Genomic DNA, 21,855 nt, shown 5'->3' on the forward strand with positions numbered 1-21,855 from the left:
TTTTTTCTATTTTTTAATACATAAATTGTTGTTTTTACTTTTTATCAACCATTGTGTGTTCAAGAAAGCAGTCTAGGCGGCTGTCTAGGCGCCATTTAGGCGCTAGGCGCTCAGCAAACTCCTAGACAACCATTTAGACCGCATAAAATTACATAATATTGTTTTAATATATATTTTTTATTTTTAATTATATATATTTAAATTTTTAAGTTTTATATTCATATACATATTTATAAATGTTCATATGTAACTAATCTAAATTAAAGAAATGTATTTTTACTAATTTTAGTTTATAATTTATTTATTCTAACATATATTTTATATAATTTTACATATAATATCATATATATAATGTGTTTTAATGTAAACGCCTAAACCGCCTAAAAACGCCTGAACCCCGACTAGTCGTTTTAGGCGCTAGGCGTTGGGTCACCGCCCACATACCGCCTAACGCTTTCTTGAACACTGGTCACGTACTATTAGCCAAATTCCTACAATCGTAGGAAGCATGACTCGATCTCTAATGTGATGGTGCCTTCTACAAATGGACTTACATGTTGCCACTGCACTAAGGTCATTTTACTTTTTTTTTTTTTAGAATAAACTAAATTTACCGAAAATCTCTCTCAACAACAACCCTAAACTTTCACCTAATATCTCTCTCAACAACAACCCTAAACTTTTGTAACATCCGCGAAACAAATTGGGGTTTTGGGGAGGGGATGACGATCGACACCATCAATTTTGGTTCGACTGGGTTGTTTTAATTCGTCGTTTTGGTTCGGTCTGGTTCAATTCAAGTCTCAAACCGACGTATTTTAGTGGAAGGTCGACGAAAAGGGTTTTGAGAAGTTGTTTTGTCGCCGTTCCACAGTTTTTAGAAAGGAAAAGAGAGAGAAGAGTGTTCTTGAGGGTTGGAGGCTTTTGGGAGAGATTCTAAGCTGTTTGGTGAGATCTGTTTCCTGTGGAGTGGAGATCTCGTGCTAGGAACAAAGGGGGAGGCTTCTAAGGGTTGGATTCGTCGTTGTTGGGTCAGAATCTTCCTGCAAAGAGGTGAGTGCATGACCATGGCTGATCTAAGCCTGAGATTTCCTTTGTCTTGCTTGTTTGTTGTTGTTTGCGGTGTTTTGTGGCTTGTTATGGTTGCTATAGGGCCTCTACGGGTTCATATGGCTTTGGTTTTGAGTATTGGATGGATTGGAGGTGACAGGAATCATGATTCGACTCTCGGCTTTGAGCGGATCGCGGTTGCAGAGTAGTGTCGATCGACACCAAGGTTCAACATCGATCGTCACTGTGGGGTAGTGTCGGTCTACACCTTTGCCAGTGTCGGTCGACACCTCCTTTCCAGTGAAGACGATACTCGTTCCCTGGTTTTTTTGCCTTGTTTGTTGTTTGTGTTTGACATTGGTATCTCAATTGCTTGTGTGTATAGCCCAGTAGATGGGAGGATTGCCTCACTGAGTGTTTATTAAATACTCATGCATCTCAATTTGTGTTTGCGATGCAGGTAAAAGCAAAGTGTGTTCATGGAATCAAGGCGATGAGGAGGAGGATGATCTAGGGTCTCGTTTGTGTGATGTTGGTTATGTATGGTTATGTTGTTGGAACCTTGGTTAGAGTTATGTTAGATTGTTGGATAGAATGGTTAGGAATGATATTGTATTAATGATATATTGGTTTGATATTACTTGTATGTTTCCCCTGTGTAAAATGGTTATTGATGGTATAATGATGAGTTGTGGTTTGGGTTGGTTTAATTAAGTAGTATGAGATGCTTAATTATATATTGTATTTATTATTAAAAAAAACGGGACGGGTTGTTTCAACTTTCTCAACACAAACAAAAAAGCACTGAAACTATTTCTTCTTATTTTCTCTACTTCTCCTCCTCGCCCACCGCCTTCTTCTACTTCTGCTTCTCTTGATCCACCTCGTCGAGTATGTCCCAGTGTTTTTTGATCAAAATGGGTTCGTTTACACCATTGAACAGTTGGATGGAGTTATGGCCAGGTCTTGCAAAATCGCAGAGAAGACCCATGCTTGCTTCTGGTCAATGGGACATAATGCTAGATTTGTTTGCAGATGATCGATCATACAGCTGCTTTTCTGCTTTTTTGTATCCATGACATCATATTAGCGACTAGCGAGGCAAAGGCGTGTGAGATTCAAACGGCTATGGGATATCTAAAACCGAGGAAACCATAACCGACATACTCAGAAAAAAACATTTCAATGTCACAGAATAATGTCGGAAGGTTTTTACACAAATTAAAAAACAATAATTATTAACTTTAAATACATTATTGTTTTTCACTAAAGTATTCTATAATTATAGACTAATAATAATTCAAATATTCAAATTTTCTTAATGACTATTTCTTGAAGTTTACAAAAACTTAATAATAATTAATCAAAAATTGTAGAAAATCAATTTTTGTGGAACATGGAAAAATCTAAACTTATCAATCTTTGAAAGAGTATGTAATAAGTTTCTAAAATTTCTCACCCATTACTTTCATAATTTACTCTTTTTTCTAACTGTTGTGTTTACTCATCAATAAAACTAACCAAACTTAAGTCGTGACTCCGAGTTTTATTGATGACTTAATTTTGGTTAGTTCTATTCAAAATTAAGTAATAACAGTTGCTAACATTATAATTTTATTCAAAATTAAGTCATTTGATTGATTTACTCATTCAAGAGTAAGTAAAAAGATCACCGATAAATACTCGCAAAAAATATGAAATTCATAATCAATGGCACTTTATATATAATATCTAGTGAAAAAGTTTTCATAATTTGTTTGTTTGAGTTTTATGATGACATTCCTAATTTACTTCTCACACAAAATTAGAATATTGATGGTTAAAAAACTTTTGTGGTCTCATTTGTGATTCAGTATTGTTGTTTGTTTAGATTTGTGTAATATTTCAAGGCACAAATATTGATTATATGTATTGGTATTATATGTAAGCTCATTTTGTTATAAATCAGTATTGTAGTTTAAATAATAAATTATCCAAGAATAAGCTTGCAGTTTTTTTTTTCAATACATGTATAATTTGTTAAACAAAACTATTTAGATATATGTTTAAGATAATTTATTGATTGATGACTTTAATGTTATTAAAACTCAACTGTTAATTCTACAATCTTGGTTATAGACAAATAATATCCAAAAATAATAATAATAAATTGAAATTTATTGTACATATTTTGTAAAGTGACTTCTATGAGTTGAGTTGCAAAAATGACATTAATCATTTTGAAGAAATTGATAGTGATCTCAATTATCATAAGAATAAAGATATTAATAAAAGAAATTATTATGAATGTGGAACTGATATATGTTCAAAGATTTTTAAATGTTTTTCATTACTATCTATAATGCTATATTATGAAGTTAAATATAGTAGAAGAAGATAAGAGAATTTTTAAATATTTTTGATTACCCTTATGTTTGGCAATCAATAAATCATTCTCTCATCCTCTTCCATCATATCTCAAATCTTAAAATCTTAAATATTTTCTTAATTTTTTTATTGTTGTTATATGGGAATGGATTCGTCGTTGTTGGGTCAGAATCTTCCTGCAAAGAGGTGAGTGCATGACCATGGCTGATCTAAGCCTGAGATTTCCTTTGTCTTGCTTGTTTGTTGTTGTTTGCGGTGTTTTGTGGCTTGTTATGGTTGCTATAGGGCCTCTACGGGTTCATATGGCTTTGGTTTTGAGTATTGGATGGATTGGAGGTGACAGGAATCATGATTCGACTCTCGGCTTTGAGCGGATCGCGGTTGCAGAGTAGTGTCGATCGACACCAAGGTTCAACATCGATCGTCACTGTGGGGTAGTGTCGGTCTACACCTTTGCCAGTGTCGGTCGACACCTCCTTTCCAGTGAAGACGATACTCGTTCCCNGGCCTCTACGGGTTCATATGGCTTTGGTTTTGAATATTGGATGGATTGGAGGTGACAGGAATCATGATTCGACTCTCGGCTTTGAGCGGATCGCGGTTGCAGAGTAGTGTCGATCGACACCAAGGTTCAACATCGATCGTCACTGTGGGGTAGTGTCGGTCTACACCTTTGCCAGTGTCGGTCGACACCTCCTTTCCAGTGAAGACGATACTCGTTCCCTGGTTTTTTTGCCTTGTTTGTTGTTTGTGTTTGACATTGGTATCTCAATTGCTTGTGTGTATAGCCCAGTAGATGGGAGGATTGCCTCACTGAGTGTTTATTAAATACTCATGCATCTCAATTTGTGTTTGCGATGCAGGTAAAAGCAAAGTGTGTTCATGGAATCAAGGCGATGAGGAGGAGGATGATCTAGGGTCTCGTTTGTGTGATGTTGGTTATGTATGGTTATGTTGTTGGAACCTTGGTTAGAGTTATGTTAGATTGTTGGATAGAATGGTTAGGAATGATATTGTATTAATGATATATTGGTTTGATATTACTTGTATGTTTCCCCTGTGTAAAATGGTTATTGATGGTATAATGATGAGTTGTGGTTTGGGTTGGTTTAATTAAGTAGTATGAGATGCTTAATTATATATTGTATTTATTATTAAAAAAAACGGGACGGGTTGTTTCAACTTTCTCAACACAAACAAAAAAGCACTGAAACTATTTCTTCTTATTTTCTCTACTTCTCCTCCTCGCCCACCGCCTTCTTCTACTTCTGCTTCTCTTGATCCACCTCGTCGAGTATGTCCCAGTGTTTTTTGATCAAAATGGGTTCGTTTACACCATTGAACAGTTGGATGGAGTTATGGCCAGGTCTTGCAAAATCGCAGAGAAGACCCATGCTTGCTTCTGGTCAATGGGACATAATGCTAGATTTGTTTGCAGATGATCGATCATACAGCTGCTTTTCTGCTTTTTTGTATCCATGACATCATATTAGCGACTAGCGAGGCAAAGGCGTGTGAGATTCAAACGGCTATGGGATATCTAAAACCGAGGAAACCATAACCGACATACTCAGAAAAAAACATTTCAATGTCACAGAATAATGTCGGAAGGTTTTTACACAAATTAAAAAACAATAATTATTAACTTTAAATACATTATTGTTTTTCACTAAAGTATTCTATAATTATAGACTAATAATAATTCAAATATTCAAATTTTCTTAATGACTATTTCTTGAAGTTTACAAAAACTTAATAATAATTAATCAAAAATTGTAGAAAATCAATTTTTGTGGAACATGGAAAAATCTAAACTTATCAATCTTTGAAAGAGTATGTAATAAGTTTCTAAAATTTCTCACCCATTACTTTCATAATTTACTCTTTTTTCTAACTGTTGTGTTTACTCATCAATAAAACTAACCAAACTTAAGTCGTGACTCCGAGTTTTATTGATGACTTAATTTTGGTTAGTTCTATTCAAAATTAAGTAATAACAGTTGCTAACATTATAATTTTATTCAAAATTAAGTCATTTGATTGATTTACTCATTCAAGAGTAAGTAAAAAGATCACCGATAAATACTCGCAAAAAATATGAAATTCATAATCAATGGCACTTTATATATAATATCTAGTGAAAAAGTTTTCATAATTTGTTTGTTTGAGTTTTATGATGACATTCCTAATTTACTTCTCACACAAAATTAGAATATTGATGGTTAAAAAACTTTTGTGGTCTCATTTGTGATTCAGTATTGTTGTTTGTTTAGATTTGTGTAATATTTCAAGGCACAAATATTGATTATATGTATTGGTATTATATGTAAGCTCATTTTGTTATAAATCAGTATTGTAGTTTAAATAATAAATTATCCAAGAATAAGCTTGCAGTTTTTTTTTTCAATACATGTATAATTTGTTAAACAAAACTATTTAGATATATGTTTAAGATAATTTATTGATTGATGACTTTAATGTTATTAAAACTCAACTGTTAATTCTACAATCTTGGTTATAGACAAATAATATCCAAAAATAATAATAATAAATTGAAATTTATTGTACATATTTTGTAAAGTGACTTCTATGAGTTGAGTTGCAAAAATGACATTAATCATTTTGAAGAAATTGATAGTGATCTCAATTATCATAAGAATAAAGATATTAATAAAAGAAATTATTATGAATGTGGAACTGATATATGTTCAAAGATTTTTAAATGTTTTTCATTACTATCTATAATGCTATATTATGAAGTTAAATATAGTAGAAGAAGATAAGAGAATTTTTAAATATTTTTGATTACCCTTATGTTTGGCAATCAATAAATCATTCTCTCATCCTCTTCCATCATATCTCAAATCTTAAAATCTTAAATATTTTCTTAATTTTTTTATTGTTGTTATATGAGTTGAAAAATCAATGAAAACATTATTTTAAGAATTTGATTTTAAATTTTATTTTATAGATTATGTTATATATCTTACATTGCTTTCAAATTTTATTTATTTCTAATGCTCAAATCCTAAATATTTCTCTCATCCTAAATGTAAAAAAAAATATAAAAAAATCTCATCCTCTTCCACCATATTTCAAATCTTAATTTTGTTTATGTTGTTATATGAGTAGAAAAAATCAATTGAAAACATCATAGTAAGATTTTTATTCTAATTATATGTTAGAGAGTATGATATATATTCTACATTGCTTTCAAATTTTATTTTATTTCTAATGCATTACTAGTTATACTTATTTCTTAATTAATTTCATATTTTTAGTTTAAGTATACATATGTTGTTAACTTCCTTTTCATGGGTGAAGATAATCAAGACAAAAATAGGATGTAAAAAATTAAAAAGAAATTAAGATCCATGGGTGAAGGTAGGACATCAAACTCAGACAAACCAAACAATTATCTACCATGACCGGAATATTTTCGTTTCTAACAAATATAAAATACACAGTAAATAAATCATTAAAAAGTATGGATTTTGATGTATGACTCCTACTTTTTTATATGTGTTAGGTCTTGAATGACACTTGATTTTGCATCATTTTTAGTTCTAGATTATGCAAAATCCAATTTTCACACGCCATTCATAATTATGAAAAAATAGATTTCCCAGAATTTAGAAAAACTAAATTTTGAAGGATTTTAGCAATTCCTTCGTAAAATCTAAAAACCACATTTTGTGGGTGACCTTATTATTATTATTTTTAAAAAAGTATATATTTATTTTAATTTACTTAAATTCCAAAACAAACTAAAACCTTTTTTTTGCACAATAAACAAGCTAAAACCTTTTTTTTGTACCATAGTTCAGCCCACGAGAGAAATTGGTACCACTACTTGGGATGAGCATATGCCAAACATCATAGATAAGTCTTCAAACTCCGATTCAGGACCTTCGTCTGACCATCGGTTTGTGGGTAAAAGGCAGTACTATACTTGAGTTTAGTGCGAGAAAGCTTGAAGCAATCTTTCCAGAAGGCGCTTAAGAAAGTACTACCTATGTCTGAGACGATGGAAGCTGGGTACCCGTGAAGCTTAACAACCTCTTTAACAAACAGTTTAGCTACATCGGCTGCTTCAAATGGGTGTTTCAAACCCAGAAAATGATTGTACTTACTCAATCTATCTACAATCTCCAAAATAATATTCTTATCATGTGAAGTTGGCAAGCCCTCTATAATATCCATTGTGATATCCTCCCAAACCATATGTGGAACTGGTAGAGGTTGTAGTAAGCCAACAGGAGAGAGAGTGGAGTACTTGTGTCTTTGACATACCTCACATTCGGATACAAATTTCTGAGTGTCTGCGAATTGGCCGTCCCAATGAAAAGATTGTTGTATCCTTTTTAACTGTTTTTAATACTCATGAATGTACACCAATCAGTCCGCTATGACATTCTTCCTATATCAACGGAATAGAACACGAGTTTTTTGGTATTACCAATCTATTCTTGAACCATAACCTGCCATCTCTCACCGTGTAGTTCTTATTTTGATTCTGAGCAGCCAAACAAGCTTGAATCTCTTTCTGGATCTTCTCATCTTTGTCAAAATCTTCGTATAGGTCTTGGAGTTGTAATGACGTAGGAACCGTCAAGGCCATCAACAGATGTGCAGACAACACACCAAGGGGTTATGCCATTCTCGATAACCCAGCTGCGACTTTATTCTCAACTCCGGGTTTATACAGGTTCTCAAAGTCGTATAGGTCTATGGGTGTTTTTTTTTTCTGCATCCTTTTTTTTTAATTCTTAGTAAAAATTTATAATCATTATTTTACTATTTAAAAAATAATTATTATATATAAAAAACAAAAAACTAATTAAGTTATCATTCAAAATTTTGTAAAACTAAAATATACACCAAAAACAAAAACTAAAAAAATGAAAAACTAAAAATCAAAATCTAAAAACCAATTAAAAACTACCAGTCATTCATAGCCATTATAACTAGATCTGTTCCACTTTGTTTTCATGTAGTAGTTAATTCCATAATCTATTACGACTATTCTAATCACAGCTTATTTTTCTTCATGTAGTAGTTAATTCCATAATCCATTGAGGTAGACTATTAGTGTAGAAACAAATGAGAATGTGACGTTCACGTGCAGCTCTGCATGTGCAGGAGAAGGAAGCGTTAGAGTCGATGCGAACTCAAGAAACACGTGTAGTTTTGGATAGTGACTGTGACAATGTGGTACATATAAGATTGCTGTCTTTATTGGGAAATTGGATAAGATTCTTCTGAGAGTCTGTCAGAACTCAGACAGAACCTGAAGTGAAGCCACTATCGTTGCGCCACATATTATTCTACAGCCCATTAGGCCCAATTAATATTAGTCCTACGAAATCAAGATTGTGAGTGGAAAAGAGGATAACATTTTATTTTTTTTGGCAATACGAACCGACAACAACAAAAAATCTTTTCATTTTTTTGCATTTTTAAAGATTGAATATAGTTTTGGAAAGTTGGAGCAAGTTGCAACATATTGATAACATAATCAAACAACTAATGAAATGATTAAGGAATAACCAGTTCATTTGATCCACCAACTTCTCACCAATAATGACAGCTTTGATCAAACAACCTACTTTCTTTGAAAATAATAATATAATATTATTATTACTAGATTTTAACCTACCATACACCGTAGGCATATAATTTTATATTTATGTTGTATCTATTTGTTAAATATTGGATGTTTTGTAAATAGAGAAATAACTAAATTTTCCGATTGTTGTGCGAATAAATATTTATATTATTTTTTTAATCTGCAATACACTTCATAACCATTTGTTTGTTATATTTAGTTTGTTTTGTTTAGTGTTTGAAATTCTATTTTGATTTTTAGTTATTATAACAAAAAATAAGGGATCTAAATACATAATAAGTAATTTATATGTTGTGATTAAGTCACATTTTTCGAATGATTTAATTATTTTATATAATCTTAGTTAAATTAACTTGATTTTATGTCAAATATTCTAATATTAGTAGTGTTGATAAATAATTAAATGAAGATTTAATCCGTATTAACACAAATTTAATAATATTTTATTAATTCCAACATGTTCTTTTTATAACTCATCTACTATATAACCACATTATATAGTATTTTAAACTCTTTAATTTTACATATTCGTAATAATTAAATTTTTTACTAAGTTTATATATGTTAATTATAATATTTAAATAAATGTCAATCGAAGTTTTTCTTACGTTAATAATCAAATCTCACAGGTTTTGGAATACAAAATGGAAATCAAATTGTTGTTTTCTTTGTTTGCGAATGATTCAAATATAGAATATCTTCAAACATAACAGAATATGTGATTAAATATATGATAGTTCCTATTTCTATATTGATTATTGTTATTTCTTTAGTTGGAATGAAATTTAAAATATTTAGGAAACAAAATCTGTAGTAATATTAGTTTTGGAATTTTTTTAGGGGTTAATGTTGTAAATAATTTTTTAAATAAACAAAAGTAAAAAGATATCAAAAATACTTCAAAAATGTTAATATAGATGAATATAGATGATTAGAGCCGTGACAAAATCTTTGTATAAATAAAGGCAATGGTCTTCGGCCCCATCTATTATTCACAAAATCAGGTCCCAACAACATTTATTCTAAAGGTTTGGAGATTTTTCTTTTCCTGTCAAAGAAAGGTTTATGTACATTGTATTTGAGTATTTTTCATCATTATTAGTTCTGTTTATTTTTTTATTTGTGGTAAAAAAAATGTATATAGTGAAAAGAGCCACAATTGTTTTTTAAATCGCCTATGGCCCATAAAAGTTTATGAAAGACTCTTGATTTATTATGGTCTTCTCATCACGAGTAACGAGTAACGAGTAACGAGTTAACGACCCATGCTAGGTAATATATAGGCTGCGTCGAGTCTAAAAATTATTATGACCAAAAGATTCGTTATAACTTAAAAAACAAGCAAAAGCACAACAGTAAGATTCTTATTTCTAAGTGTACACACATTCATAAACACGGCATAAACAACTTTTAAATTACACACATTTACACTTCAAATCATAAGTTAAAAAACACAAGCATCCCACACATTCTCACAACGGAAACATAACTCTCATGTTCGTTGTGACCAAAAAAGACTCTTTAGCAAGCAAAAGCGGTCTCCGGTTCCAAATGTGAGGTTTCATCATCATGGTCTTCTTTAGAGATCGCAAGAGTCTTTCGAGTTTCATGCCGCCTTGATGATCCTTTTGCTCTGTTCCCTTCTTTTGTGTTCCTCCGTCCTAGTTTTGGCGACTTTGCTCGAGTTGGAGGAGGCTGTGTATGTACACCGTTTTAGGTATAAACATAATGCAAGGTTTACACTAGAAATGGTTTTTAAGTTTAGGGGTAATTTCTCTTTATGTGAATGTTGTAGTGAAATTGTAGACAACCTTGTGTGTTACCTTCTTAAGTTCAACCTTTGGAGGAGGCCCTTCGTGATAAAAGTTTGGCATTGGGTTTGCTTTGAACCTCAAACTTTTTCTTAATTTCCTTAAGGCTGCTTCGCTTTCTTCCTTTATATTTGAGTTCCACGCATACAAAGAGAGGGAAAAGAATATGTCAGAATTCAACATATGTGATAAATGAATTTTATTAAAAGCCTAGCATAAAGGAAAACATGGTACCTTGTTCCTTGCTTCACTTTGCGTTTTCTCAGCCTCCATGGCTTGGTGTTTCTCCTCCAGTTTTGTATAGAACTTAAGAACATAAACCAATGAGAAAAGTCAATACACAATCTAGCAAAACCTCCCAAGAGTGGAAAGGGTAATTTTTTTTTTTGTTGTTGAACAAACAGAGTGGATAATGAAAAAGAAATGTCACCTCCTTCCGCTTCTCGGCACGCTCAGTGGATCGAAACGAAGGAGCTGCCGTGACAATATTTCTTGATTTAGCAGACTTTGCACCCGACGTAGCGCTATCAACAATAGTCAAGACTTGATATTATCACATATTCCAAAGAGAAATGAGTAGAAAATTGTAAATTAAAAAGAAATATATTTTAATGAGAAAGAAACATACTATGAATCAACAGAGCAAGAATCTTCCTCATCTGAAAGCTTCTTGTTTTTTGGCTGCAATGGTTTCCTAGTTACCTACAGTTGCAAGTAAATACTTAGGTGTTACGGTTAGACAAAACAAATACATTTAAGAGAATACAATATGTTATTATAGCATAAACTCTAACCTTTGTGGCCTGATTTTTTACTTTACTATGCCCATCCGGAAACTTTTTCAACCCAGCTGATTCAAGAGATTCACTCGTAAACGAACGTGTNATTGTAAATTAAAAAGAAATATATTTTAATGAGAAAGAAACATACTATGAAGCAACAGAGCAAGAATCTTCCTCATCTGAAAGCTTCTTGTTTTTTGGCTGCAATGGTTTCCTAGTTACCTACAGTTGCAAGTAAATACTTAGGCGTTACGGTTAGACAAAGCAAATACATTTAAGAGAATACAGTATGTTATTATAGCATAAACTCTAACATTTGTGGCCTGATTTTTTACTTTACTATGCCCATCCGGAAACTTTTTTAACCCAGCTGATTCGAGAGATTCACTCGTAAACGAACGTGTAGATGAAGCACGCTTCTCAGTCTCTAAAGAAAACGGCTGTGGAACGGTGTTCCTTGTTTTGCTACTCCCACGAACTGACTTTGAAGCATTCTTAGCAGGTAAAAGTGACTTAGTGACAACCTTGGACTCGAAATCATCTCCTGTCGGCTTACCAACGGGGATCTCACTAGTACACTCTTTAACATCATACTCGTTCGCTTCGATGTTCTCTTCTGTATATCGAAGCTCTGTATGTACATTAGTATCATCGCGTGATACTGAATCTAAGAGAGGCTCAGAAACATTTTCTTGGTTTGGATTACACGAATCACCATTCGCATAGACCACCACACCATCTGGTTCCTTGTCCATACAGATATCTGCCACAACACAAGTCAACTATATAAGTAAAAAAAGATAATCATATTACACAAAACCTATGTGAAACCAACACAAACTTACTTTGCAAGCGCGTTTACGACACAATTCAATATTATGGTATCTTTGGTCTATCACAAGAAAAGATACTATACTATGCCTCCTTATATAAATCACAGACTAAGACAACTCAAGTTCCTTACTAGTATAATAACTTAAGTATACTTAGTTACAAATGATGATGACCAAGAATTCAACTAACCATATAAATTATTCTCCTAAAAGCATTAGGCGCTAACCAAATGTAGGGACATCAAAGACGAATACAGCTTGTTGATTAAAGGAAAGTAATATATAGTATTCTAAGCATAATCAAACGTATCTAATTAACCTATATAATAATAATAATATATAGTCAAGTATCAATTTCTCTAAAAAGATAATTTAAACAGTACACACGGCCAAATCTTTTTGCATTAGACAAACCCATAAGAAAAAAAATCTTTTTTTTTGCATAGTCAAGAATCAACAAAGAAAAGACACTTTGTTAAACGCATAAATCATCATGGTTTTGGACCAACATAAAACTTTAAGACTTTTCTTTGTTAATATTTTCCATAATGACACGACTAAATTTCAGTCAAGCGAAACAAGAACTTGATAAACAAATTTTACAAATAAGAAACTCAAAATTTTAGTTGTTTAACAACCGATACTTCTTGCATTCAAACAAAAATGAACATGCAGCTAAAAAATTCTCAATTACTCTATGAATTAGGAACTATATGATCATCAATCGCAATCAAGAAAACTCTATAATCTCAAACCAAGTTTCGAAGCTGCAACAAAGAACGATCAAACATAGATGATATCGAAGTAGAAGATTAGAATTTCTTACCCATTTTTCTTGTGATAGACGAGAGAAATTGTAACCGCTCTCCTTTTTTTCTTTGTTTTCTTGTTCTCCTCTCTCTCTCTCTCTCTCTTCTGTGTGTTGTAATGAGAATGATGATACTATTACCATTTATGTTGGCGTGTGTGTTTTATACCATCTTCTTCCTCGTCGGTGCTAACGCCGTTACTAGACACCGTTACTTATTAGTGCTTCACTAATTAATATTTTGTTAATTAGGTATTTAGGTTTACTCGAGATTAACTTTTATATACTTTCTTTTGGTTTTAAATTTTTATAGTCTTGCTACTTTTGTTTATTTATTTTTATCAATTATATGTTCGATTGGTTAATAAAAACAAGAAATAGCATACTTGTTCATGTCTAGCATCTTTTCAATGATTGTTGAACTATTTTGATTAGCCAACTCCAATAATAACGTTTCAGTTCATTTTTACCTACTTTAATATTGGGGAATTGACAAACGTCAAAGTATGTAAAGAAAAAACTGATATTTTTTTTTACTATTGAAAGCGTTACAAACAATGATTAAAATCGTATATTTTTTAAAAAAATATTTGAGATTTTGATCCTCAATTTCATTGTAAAATTTCTAACCACAGATCATCATAATTAAGTTACACAAATCCTACAACGTTTGAGTTCAATTCATAATAAATTCAATCCGGTTAACCTTATCAAAGACTTGTGACCAAAGTTTGTAGTGTAAGATGAAAATAGAGTCAGTACTAGACCACGTAAACTCATTTGAGTTTGAGAGGTTAAACATGTGTTCATGTAAAATCGATTCATGATCTTTTCAAGTCCTCACCAACATTAGCAATAACAAAATCACTAAACTACAAAGATTTGGTTCCTAATCGTAATATTTTAATACCTTTCAGCTAGTGTGGGACAAGTTTTTTCCGGCAATTATGCAAATTTCCTTTTATATATCTGTGAATTGTGAACTACAATTGAATATAATCAGACAATCATTATGACCGCACAAAGAGACAAGATATCAGACAATTATTTCCAAAGTCCAATTTATAATTTTGGCTACAAACTATAGCATTTTTGTGCAAGTAGTCAAAAGAACATCTGTTTTGTTTACTTACACACCCATACAAAATTCATCACTGCCATTGGTTGATTACTTAGCAAGTTTTAAAATATTAAAATTGTATCTACTACTATCTTCAGTCATACCAAAGCCCATAATTACAACATGGTTCAACGGAAGCATCATTTATTTAACCATTAAAGTAAAAAACACATTTTAACACAAATGATATTATATAAAAAAACGTGATTTTGTGGACTTGGCAAGGAATCCATAAATTAAACAAAAATAAAGTAAATTGATTATAGAAAAGACATAACATCCTTATTGCCATTGCATCCTCACTGATTTAGATTATCCCACACCTAAACTCTTATTGAAAAACACATTGCACCATCCTTGTTTAATATTTAAATTTTTAAGATAAGCATCTCATTATTGTTTGTATCCCTGACATGCCCTTGTTGCAAGTAAGGGTCAAAATCGAATCAGTGATAGGTTTAAGGGTGAGATAGGGAACTTGAAAAAGAAGACGTGGGATGATTGAGCTGTGTGTGATAGAGGTTATGCGCTGAGTGGAGTAAAAGAAAGACTCTCCAACAAATAAGTGGGTCGGTCCCATTTGTCTGTAAGCTAAACCATAATAATAATAATAATTCTCTAAAGATGGTTACAGAAAAACAATAAATAATTTCATAATTATATGATATTTTTATATTTCTGGGAGATGTATATAGACGTCGCAGTTGTAGCTAAGGTAATTTAAAAAAATAATCCGTATTATGGGTTCGGTGTAGGTTTTGATGTTAAAATATGACCACAATTAGTCCATTACAAACAGATTCCGAGGACAGAAGAAAAATACTAACATAGTGTTGATATTAGCATTAGTCATGTCTTCTAAACATAAATTTTATTGTTAAATGTTTTACAAACCAAAATAACTCATTGAGTCCATGTAAATAAGATTTTATGTCATCATTAATACGTGGTAGAACACAAAATAATTCATTGAGTCAATGTTGACCAAAATAACGTTTCTTGTGTGGCAAACACGGTTGTGGTGGCCGAAGAAGTCGTGGTCACAACCATTAGAGACTAGTGACAAACATTACTCATATTAAGTCTATGACTATGTGTCTGTGTATGCCTATCTTCCACTATACTTTCAAAACTATATGATTTAAAATATAATATGTTGTACTTGTTACATTTATATATTAACACAAAATTGTTTGTAAGTAGAAAAAACATTCCTTGTTCTTTGGTTGAGAGCATAAACTAGGATTTATTAATTATTCCTTTTTTATGTTTTTTAGAAATTTACAACTTTTCCTTAACGCATAGCAAAAATGGAACCGTATTTTCGGATGATGATGATCTGCATGCATTTAAAAATATTTTTATCCAACTTTTTCTATAAACAACTTTTTTATTAGATAAACAAAATGCTTTATCTTATTAAATAACAAACAAGTTTATTTTATTATATAAAGTTTGATGACAAAATTACTAATTAACGAGATCGTCACACGTGTCAATTGTATTATTCAGATGTTGACACATGTCAAATATATATATATATATATATATATATATATTTTTTTTTTAAACGTAGTAGGACAACTTAATTATATCTACAGAATTTTACATGTTTATATTGTAAAAAAAATATTTTCTAAATCAAAAAAGAAAACTAACAAAATCAATATATTTCCATTGTTTGCTAATTATATTATACAATTAACGAGATCGTGACACGTGTCAATTGTATCATTCAGATGTTGACACATGTCAATTTTTTTTTTTTATAAACATAGTAGGACAACTTAATTATATCTACATAGTTTTACATGTTTATATTTAAAAAAAAAATATTTTCTAAATCAAAAAGGAAAACTAACAAAATCAATATATTTCCATTGTTTGCCTACTATATTATACGTGTGTTCTTGATAAAATTTGACATGTGTAATCAAAAACTTAATTTTTTAAGCATGTATATTAATCAATAAATAATGAATAACAAAGTTAAAAAGAATAACATAAGTTTTTAACATAATTTTAGTCAGATATTAATTGTATTTATCGTTGTAATATAAAATTTTATTATAAGTAAGTATAGAAAAACTTGAAAGAATAATAAACTTAAAAAGAAAAAATTTCAATACATGATGTGTATTACTATAGTTTTGCATGTTTTATTTTAAAGATTTTAATGCATGTAGTAGTATGAAAAACCTAAAAATAATAGAAAAATTGAGTTTGTAGGAAAGATATTTTGGTTAATTAATGAGATTTGACAAAAGTATTACTTATAAAATTATGACATATAGAAGAATAATATGTAGGATATTTTTGGATTTCCAAAAACTTTGTGGATGTTAACTGATTTTTTTACTGATTATTTTTTTGTTAAATTTAAAATACTAACCAATATACATATTATCTCATACGATGCTCATATTATTTTTTATTAAAATTTTAACTCTAATCCATGAAGAAGTGAAATATGGTTTTACGATGAAATAGATAGTAATGTGATTACTAAACTGAATGTCTAACGATGAAATTTATTTAAGTTTAAAATTTTTTTTCAAATATTAATATGTATCATCTTAAAAAATTATTTAAAAATAGGGAGATTTTCAAAAATATCACTTTTACTATGTCACTTTTAAAAAATACCCTATAATGTTATCTATTTTCAAAAATATGTCTTTTCTATGTATAAAACAACTAAATTCTAGGCCCTAAATTATAAATACTAAATTTTAATCCCTCAAAACTATATCCTAAATGTAAAAGAGAGAATCCAAACCTTAAAAAAATGCCAAAAATTAATTTAACATGTTGTAATTGTGTAAAAGAGTGTAAAAATAAAAATGTTCAAAAAAAAAGTAATTTTGAAAAGGGGTATACCAAAAAAGGTATTTCTAACAAATTCTCTTAAGAATATTAGTAATATTTTTTTACATTTGATTTTATAATTTCAACACATGTACTTTTGTAATGCATATGTTAAAACATAACATAATTCGAAATAAATTATAATTTATAGGAAGAAATCTTCAGTTATTTGATGAGAATGTCTCTATGTTTTTATTTTATAAATTTCACCCATTTAAAATTGATTATGACATGAGGTAAAATTAGTACTTCTGAGATAACAACATAACAAATACATTTTAAATAGTGTTGATTCAGTTTTTGTTGTGAATTGTATTTTGTTAATTTTTATTTGTATTTATGATTCTTACTAAGATACAGATTTGATATAATGTATTAATTGTGTCTGATATAAAATATTTAGTTATAGGCACTAAGTTGAAATGTAAAATTAAACTTAAAATATGGTTTATTATGATGGTATATATATTTAAATGGTACTTCCAGTCCTATAAAAATTTTAAGGTAAAAACACAAAGATTTTGTTATATAAAGTTGGGTTTTGAAACTTAGTCATTAACAAGATTTTGATTTTTAACATGTGTTAAGTTATCAATCTGAGATTTTGACATGTGTAAATATTTAATAGGAAGAATTTGATTACCACAAAAGAAAATATTTTGTTTTAAAAATATTAATAAAGTAAAAAGATTAATTATAAAAAAATTCAGAATTTAGAAAAAATACAATTTTTTTTTAAATAGTTATAAGGAGATTATATATATATATTTCATAAAACTCGAAATTATAATATTATTTAGTTATTTTAAATTTTAAGTGATTAATTATTTAAAAAATAGAAAAAAGAATTAAGGAAAAGATACCTTTAATTATTAATTCTAATTTTTGTACTCACTTCTATACAATCAAAGATCGCCTTGTATTTAAATAATTTATTCAAAAACATTGCTTTCAACTTTGTTTAATTGGGAATATATTTTAATGGAAGGTAAATTTTTCTTATTTTCTTAAACCAAAATTTTCTACTACTTTCTCTTTTTTTTTTTCCGTAGGGAATAGGTAAGATTAATATGTTGACCAAAAAAAAGATTAATATAAAAGTCTTCTTTTTCTAATACTGTATTTTAAAATTTATTGTAGTATTTTTAGATTGTTTTAATTTATATTTTAATCTTTGAATGATTTGGGATTTATATATTAACATGCTTATAATTTTTTATTGTTTCTTTAATTATGCCAAATTAATTTTCTGTCAATTTCTCAACCTTGATTGGTTGGTCATAAACCCTTTTTTTTTTGCAAACATAATTGTTACCATTATTCATTCAATCCCAAAGGGAGATAATGAATAGAAGCTCATCAACCTAATGAATTGTTAAAATAGGCTAATCAAACACAAGCATACAACAAACATAGATAGATAGATTGGAAAAAAATAAATCGTTGTTGATAGATCCATAAGAGCTCAAAGACTCTGACACCCTGGTTTGCGGAAATGTTTAAAAGAATTTATTTAGCCACATACGTCACCAAAATGCACTTATTTTTTTCAGTCAAGGGTCTTAAGAGAACTTCATGATGGGTGACCTTTCTCGAAGTGATTGTCGAAATTATGCGAGTGAGGACAAAACACAAGAAATCATTTGTTGATTTGTAAGGTTGGTAATCAAGTTTTTAAAGACTTCCAGACGTAACAAACCGGCCATCGAATATGGGTTGGTCCACAAGCCGGGAATAGATGTAGGGCCCACTTGGGAAGGTGGTCCCATGGACTGAGAGTAGACATGGGCTCACTAAACAATGTGGCGGTTGAAACGTTACAGAGACAGAGGCTACATCATGGTGTGTCAAAGACACTTCCATGAAAACATTGAGAAATTTAGCATTAGTTACTATCAAAATATTTTGAGACGATTGAAAAAGGTTTTGACGTTTATTGGTCGTCAGAGCAAGCTATTTTGAGATAGCAAAAATACGTGAACATTTTCTCTCTACAAAGGATAAGGGAAGAGCCGAGGTTCTCTCTATGGTGGAGAAGGTTGGACACAAGGTTAACTACCCAACAGAGGAAGGTGGAGGAGTTTGGACGCAAGGTTATCTCTCCAAGGGAGGAAGACGGAGCCAAAGTTCTCTCCATGATGGAGAAATTTGGACGCAAGGTTCTCTCCATAAGGGATGAGGGCGGGGCCGAGGTTTTTTCCATGGCGGTCATACATTATTGTGATGATACATCATTGATTTGTATATTATGTTATCAATAAACATATTAAGCCAACTATTTTACTTTCAATTTGGCATAGTTACTATCACAAATACATTGGGAAATTTAACATTAGTTACTATCAAAAGAATTTTTGTGAAGTTAAAAAATTGTTTTTACTTTCATTGGTTGTAGGAACAAGCCATTTTGAGATAGCAAAAAGATGTGAACATATTTTCTCCACATAGGAAGAGGACAAAGCTGAGGTTTGGCTGATGTGAACATATCTTCTCCCTATGGTAGAGAAGGTTGGCTGATGTGTGTGGTTTTTCACTTCAAAACTTTTATCTTAAAAAGACCACACAACTGCTGAAAGTGCACAACTAATCGGTAGTAGTATTTAAGGATCGATCCCACAGAGAGAGAGTCGATGTTTAGAGAATCCGTCGGAAGAGATGTAAGGCTAGGACTCAATAAAATGAGATTTTTGGTTGTAATGGTTGTAGCAAGCAAATAAACGTAAATAAAAGTGCAAGTAAAAATAATAAAACAAGCGTTGGGCATCAAGGGGAATCGCAGGGGTTCAATGATCTATCTATCTAGGAAAGTTTAGGGTTAGTTTGTTTATCTAAAACTCGGACTACGAAACGCTAATGAACCGTTAACTTAAAGTTCTCAAGCTAATCGTCTAAGATTACTACAATTTGTTATTCAACTGTCGCAGGCAACGACTCATAGATCAAATTATTTAAAATAGGTTCGATTATAATCCGTGGAATTCCATAGGTAAGGGGTATGTGCTTCCTATGTCTCCCCACACATCTAAGCTAGGTCAAGCACACATGCAAGCTTTTGGCAAAACACACACACTTTAGATCATAGTTAGTTCATGAGGCTAACTTAAAGCATTAAGCAAATACTTAGAATTAAAGCATAGAATAAACAGATTTAAATCTAACAAACCCTAAAAATTGCCACCTAAACTAAGATCATCTCCCCCCTTTGATTGATCCCTTTAAACCCAACTAGAAAACTACTCTAGCATGTTTAAGGGAATCATCAAAGCTAGGTTTAAACAATTTATAAACATAAAAGAATAAATAGAGAAAAGGGTTTTAGATATTACTTCAATGATTGTCAAACAAAGTTGTAGGATCTTCTTCCTTTAGAAACAAAGTAACAAAGAAAATATAATAGAAAGAGTTTGGTGAACTTCAAAGCTTCAAAAGATGGAACGAGAGAGGGCTCTGGTCGTCGGCTCCTAGGGGCTGCTTTGAGGCACTTTGAAGGCACCCTCTAAACCCTAGGGCTTAGAAGAGTATTTATAGGGTTCTCTCTAGGTTTAGGGTTTTGTAAGGGTAGAAACGTCTTCTCTTGATAAGTGCATGGCAAGGGTGGCGTAGGAAGCTTCTAGAATGGTGGTGAAGACTTGGACTCGGCCGCCGTGGTGGTAGCTGGTCAGGCCTTCAATGAAAGCCCATTGGCTTGATGGCTTTTCTTAGGTCGGTTTAAGGTATGTCTCGGTAAATTGGGCATAACTTCCGAAAGAATGAATGGATTGACTTGATTCCACTTCGAGGAGAAAGATGAGTCTCTCAGATTTCTATAGACACTAAGTACGTCGAAATGTGAGTTCTAGAAGTTTTTCAAACGTTGCCCGTACTGTAAAGCTCTGAAACTTTCCTAAAACGTATTTTCCTTGCCTTTTGGTCATTTTTGCTAAAAAACCTGTAAAACCTTCTTGAAACCTAAAATACTTGATAATAGACATTAAAGCCTTGAAATCATATCAAACTCATCCTAAATGCATACTAAAACTATAGCTAAAATGAGTAAAATAATGATGTTATCAACTCCCCCAGACTTAGTCTTTGCTTGTCCTCACGCAAATAATCAAACTAAATCATGGAAAAGAGGTTTTGAAAAATGAGAATTCACTTATCTTTGGGGATATTTTCTTTGCACTCTTTTTCGCCTTGACATTAGGAACTTCCATTTGTAATCCACTATGAGAATCATCAACCCTCCTTGATCCCACAATTCTTTAGAGTTTCCAGAATCTCCATTGTCATCTCTTTACATTGATTAAGCAATAATAAAAAGTGAAATCTTACCAAAGGAAAATCGATCAATGCCTTTCAGACTCTCTTCAAGACAAGACTTTCTTCATATGATTCCTTTCCTCTCCTTTTTCTCACTTCTTTTTTTTTTCTTTTTTTTTTTTAATCAAAGGCGTAGGCGAAAACTGGGGTCATCGGTAATTTACCTACCTCTCGCTTCCAAGCTTTGTGTGATCATTTGACTCAAGAGTAGAATAATGAGGTCACAGGTAATTTACCTACCTCTCTAAACTGATCAAAATCATCTCATCTTTTATTCTCTCTTTT

At 31.1% G+C, this 21,855-nt stretch overlaps 1 protein-coding gene across 7 annotated transcripts; it reads right to left on the minus strand.

The window, feature by feature from the left end:
• LOC104766213 (protein WVD2-like 3) lies at positions 10,349-13,431 on the minus strand. Of its 7 annotated transcripts, none has more exons than XM_019240593.1 (8): positions 13,299-13,431; positions 12,044-12,402; positions 11,673-11,741; positions 11,486-11,559; positions 11,288-11,381; positions 11,092-11,163; positions 10,858-10,980; positions 10,349-10,741 (listed from the first exon to the last, which is right to left on the minus strand). In XM_019240593.1, exons 1-8 carry the CDS (start codon positions 13,300-13,302, stop codon positions 10,568-10,570), a joined length of 969 nt encoding a protein of 322 aa, XP_019096138.1. In that variant the 5' UTR covers positions 13,303-13,431; the 3' UTR covers positions 10,349-10,567. The 7 variants fall into 7 exon arrangements, with proteins under 7 accessions (XP_019096138.1, XP_010488347.1, XP_010488350.1 ...); XM_010490045.1 differs by having other exon boundaries at positions 11,652-11,741; XM_010490048.2 differs by lacking the exon at positions 13,299-13,431 and adding an exon at positions 12,485-12,588 and having other exon boundaries at positions 11,652-11,741.

The sequence above is a fragment of the Camelina sativa genome, chromosome 19, assembly GCF_000633955.1.
Source record: "Camelina sativa cultivar DH55 chromosome 19, Cs, whole genome shotgun sequence".
In the NCBI taxonomy this organism is placed as follows: Eukaryota; Viridiplantae; Streptophyta; class Magnoliopsida; order Brassicales; family Brassicaceae; genus Camelina; species Camelina sativa.

Excerpts from the sequence above, each read along its gene's own strand:
- LOC104766213 (XM_010490045.1), bottom strand. Across the intron at positions 11,164-11,287 it reads GTGCCGAGAAGCGGAAGGAG|TTCTATACAAAACTGGAGGA; the intron begins GTGACATTTCTT and ends TATGTTCTTAAG. Across the intron at positions 10,981-11,091 it reads AAAGTGAAGCAAGGAACAAG|GAAGAAAGCGAAGCAGCCTT; the intron begins GTACCATGTTTT and ends TCAAATATAAAG.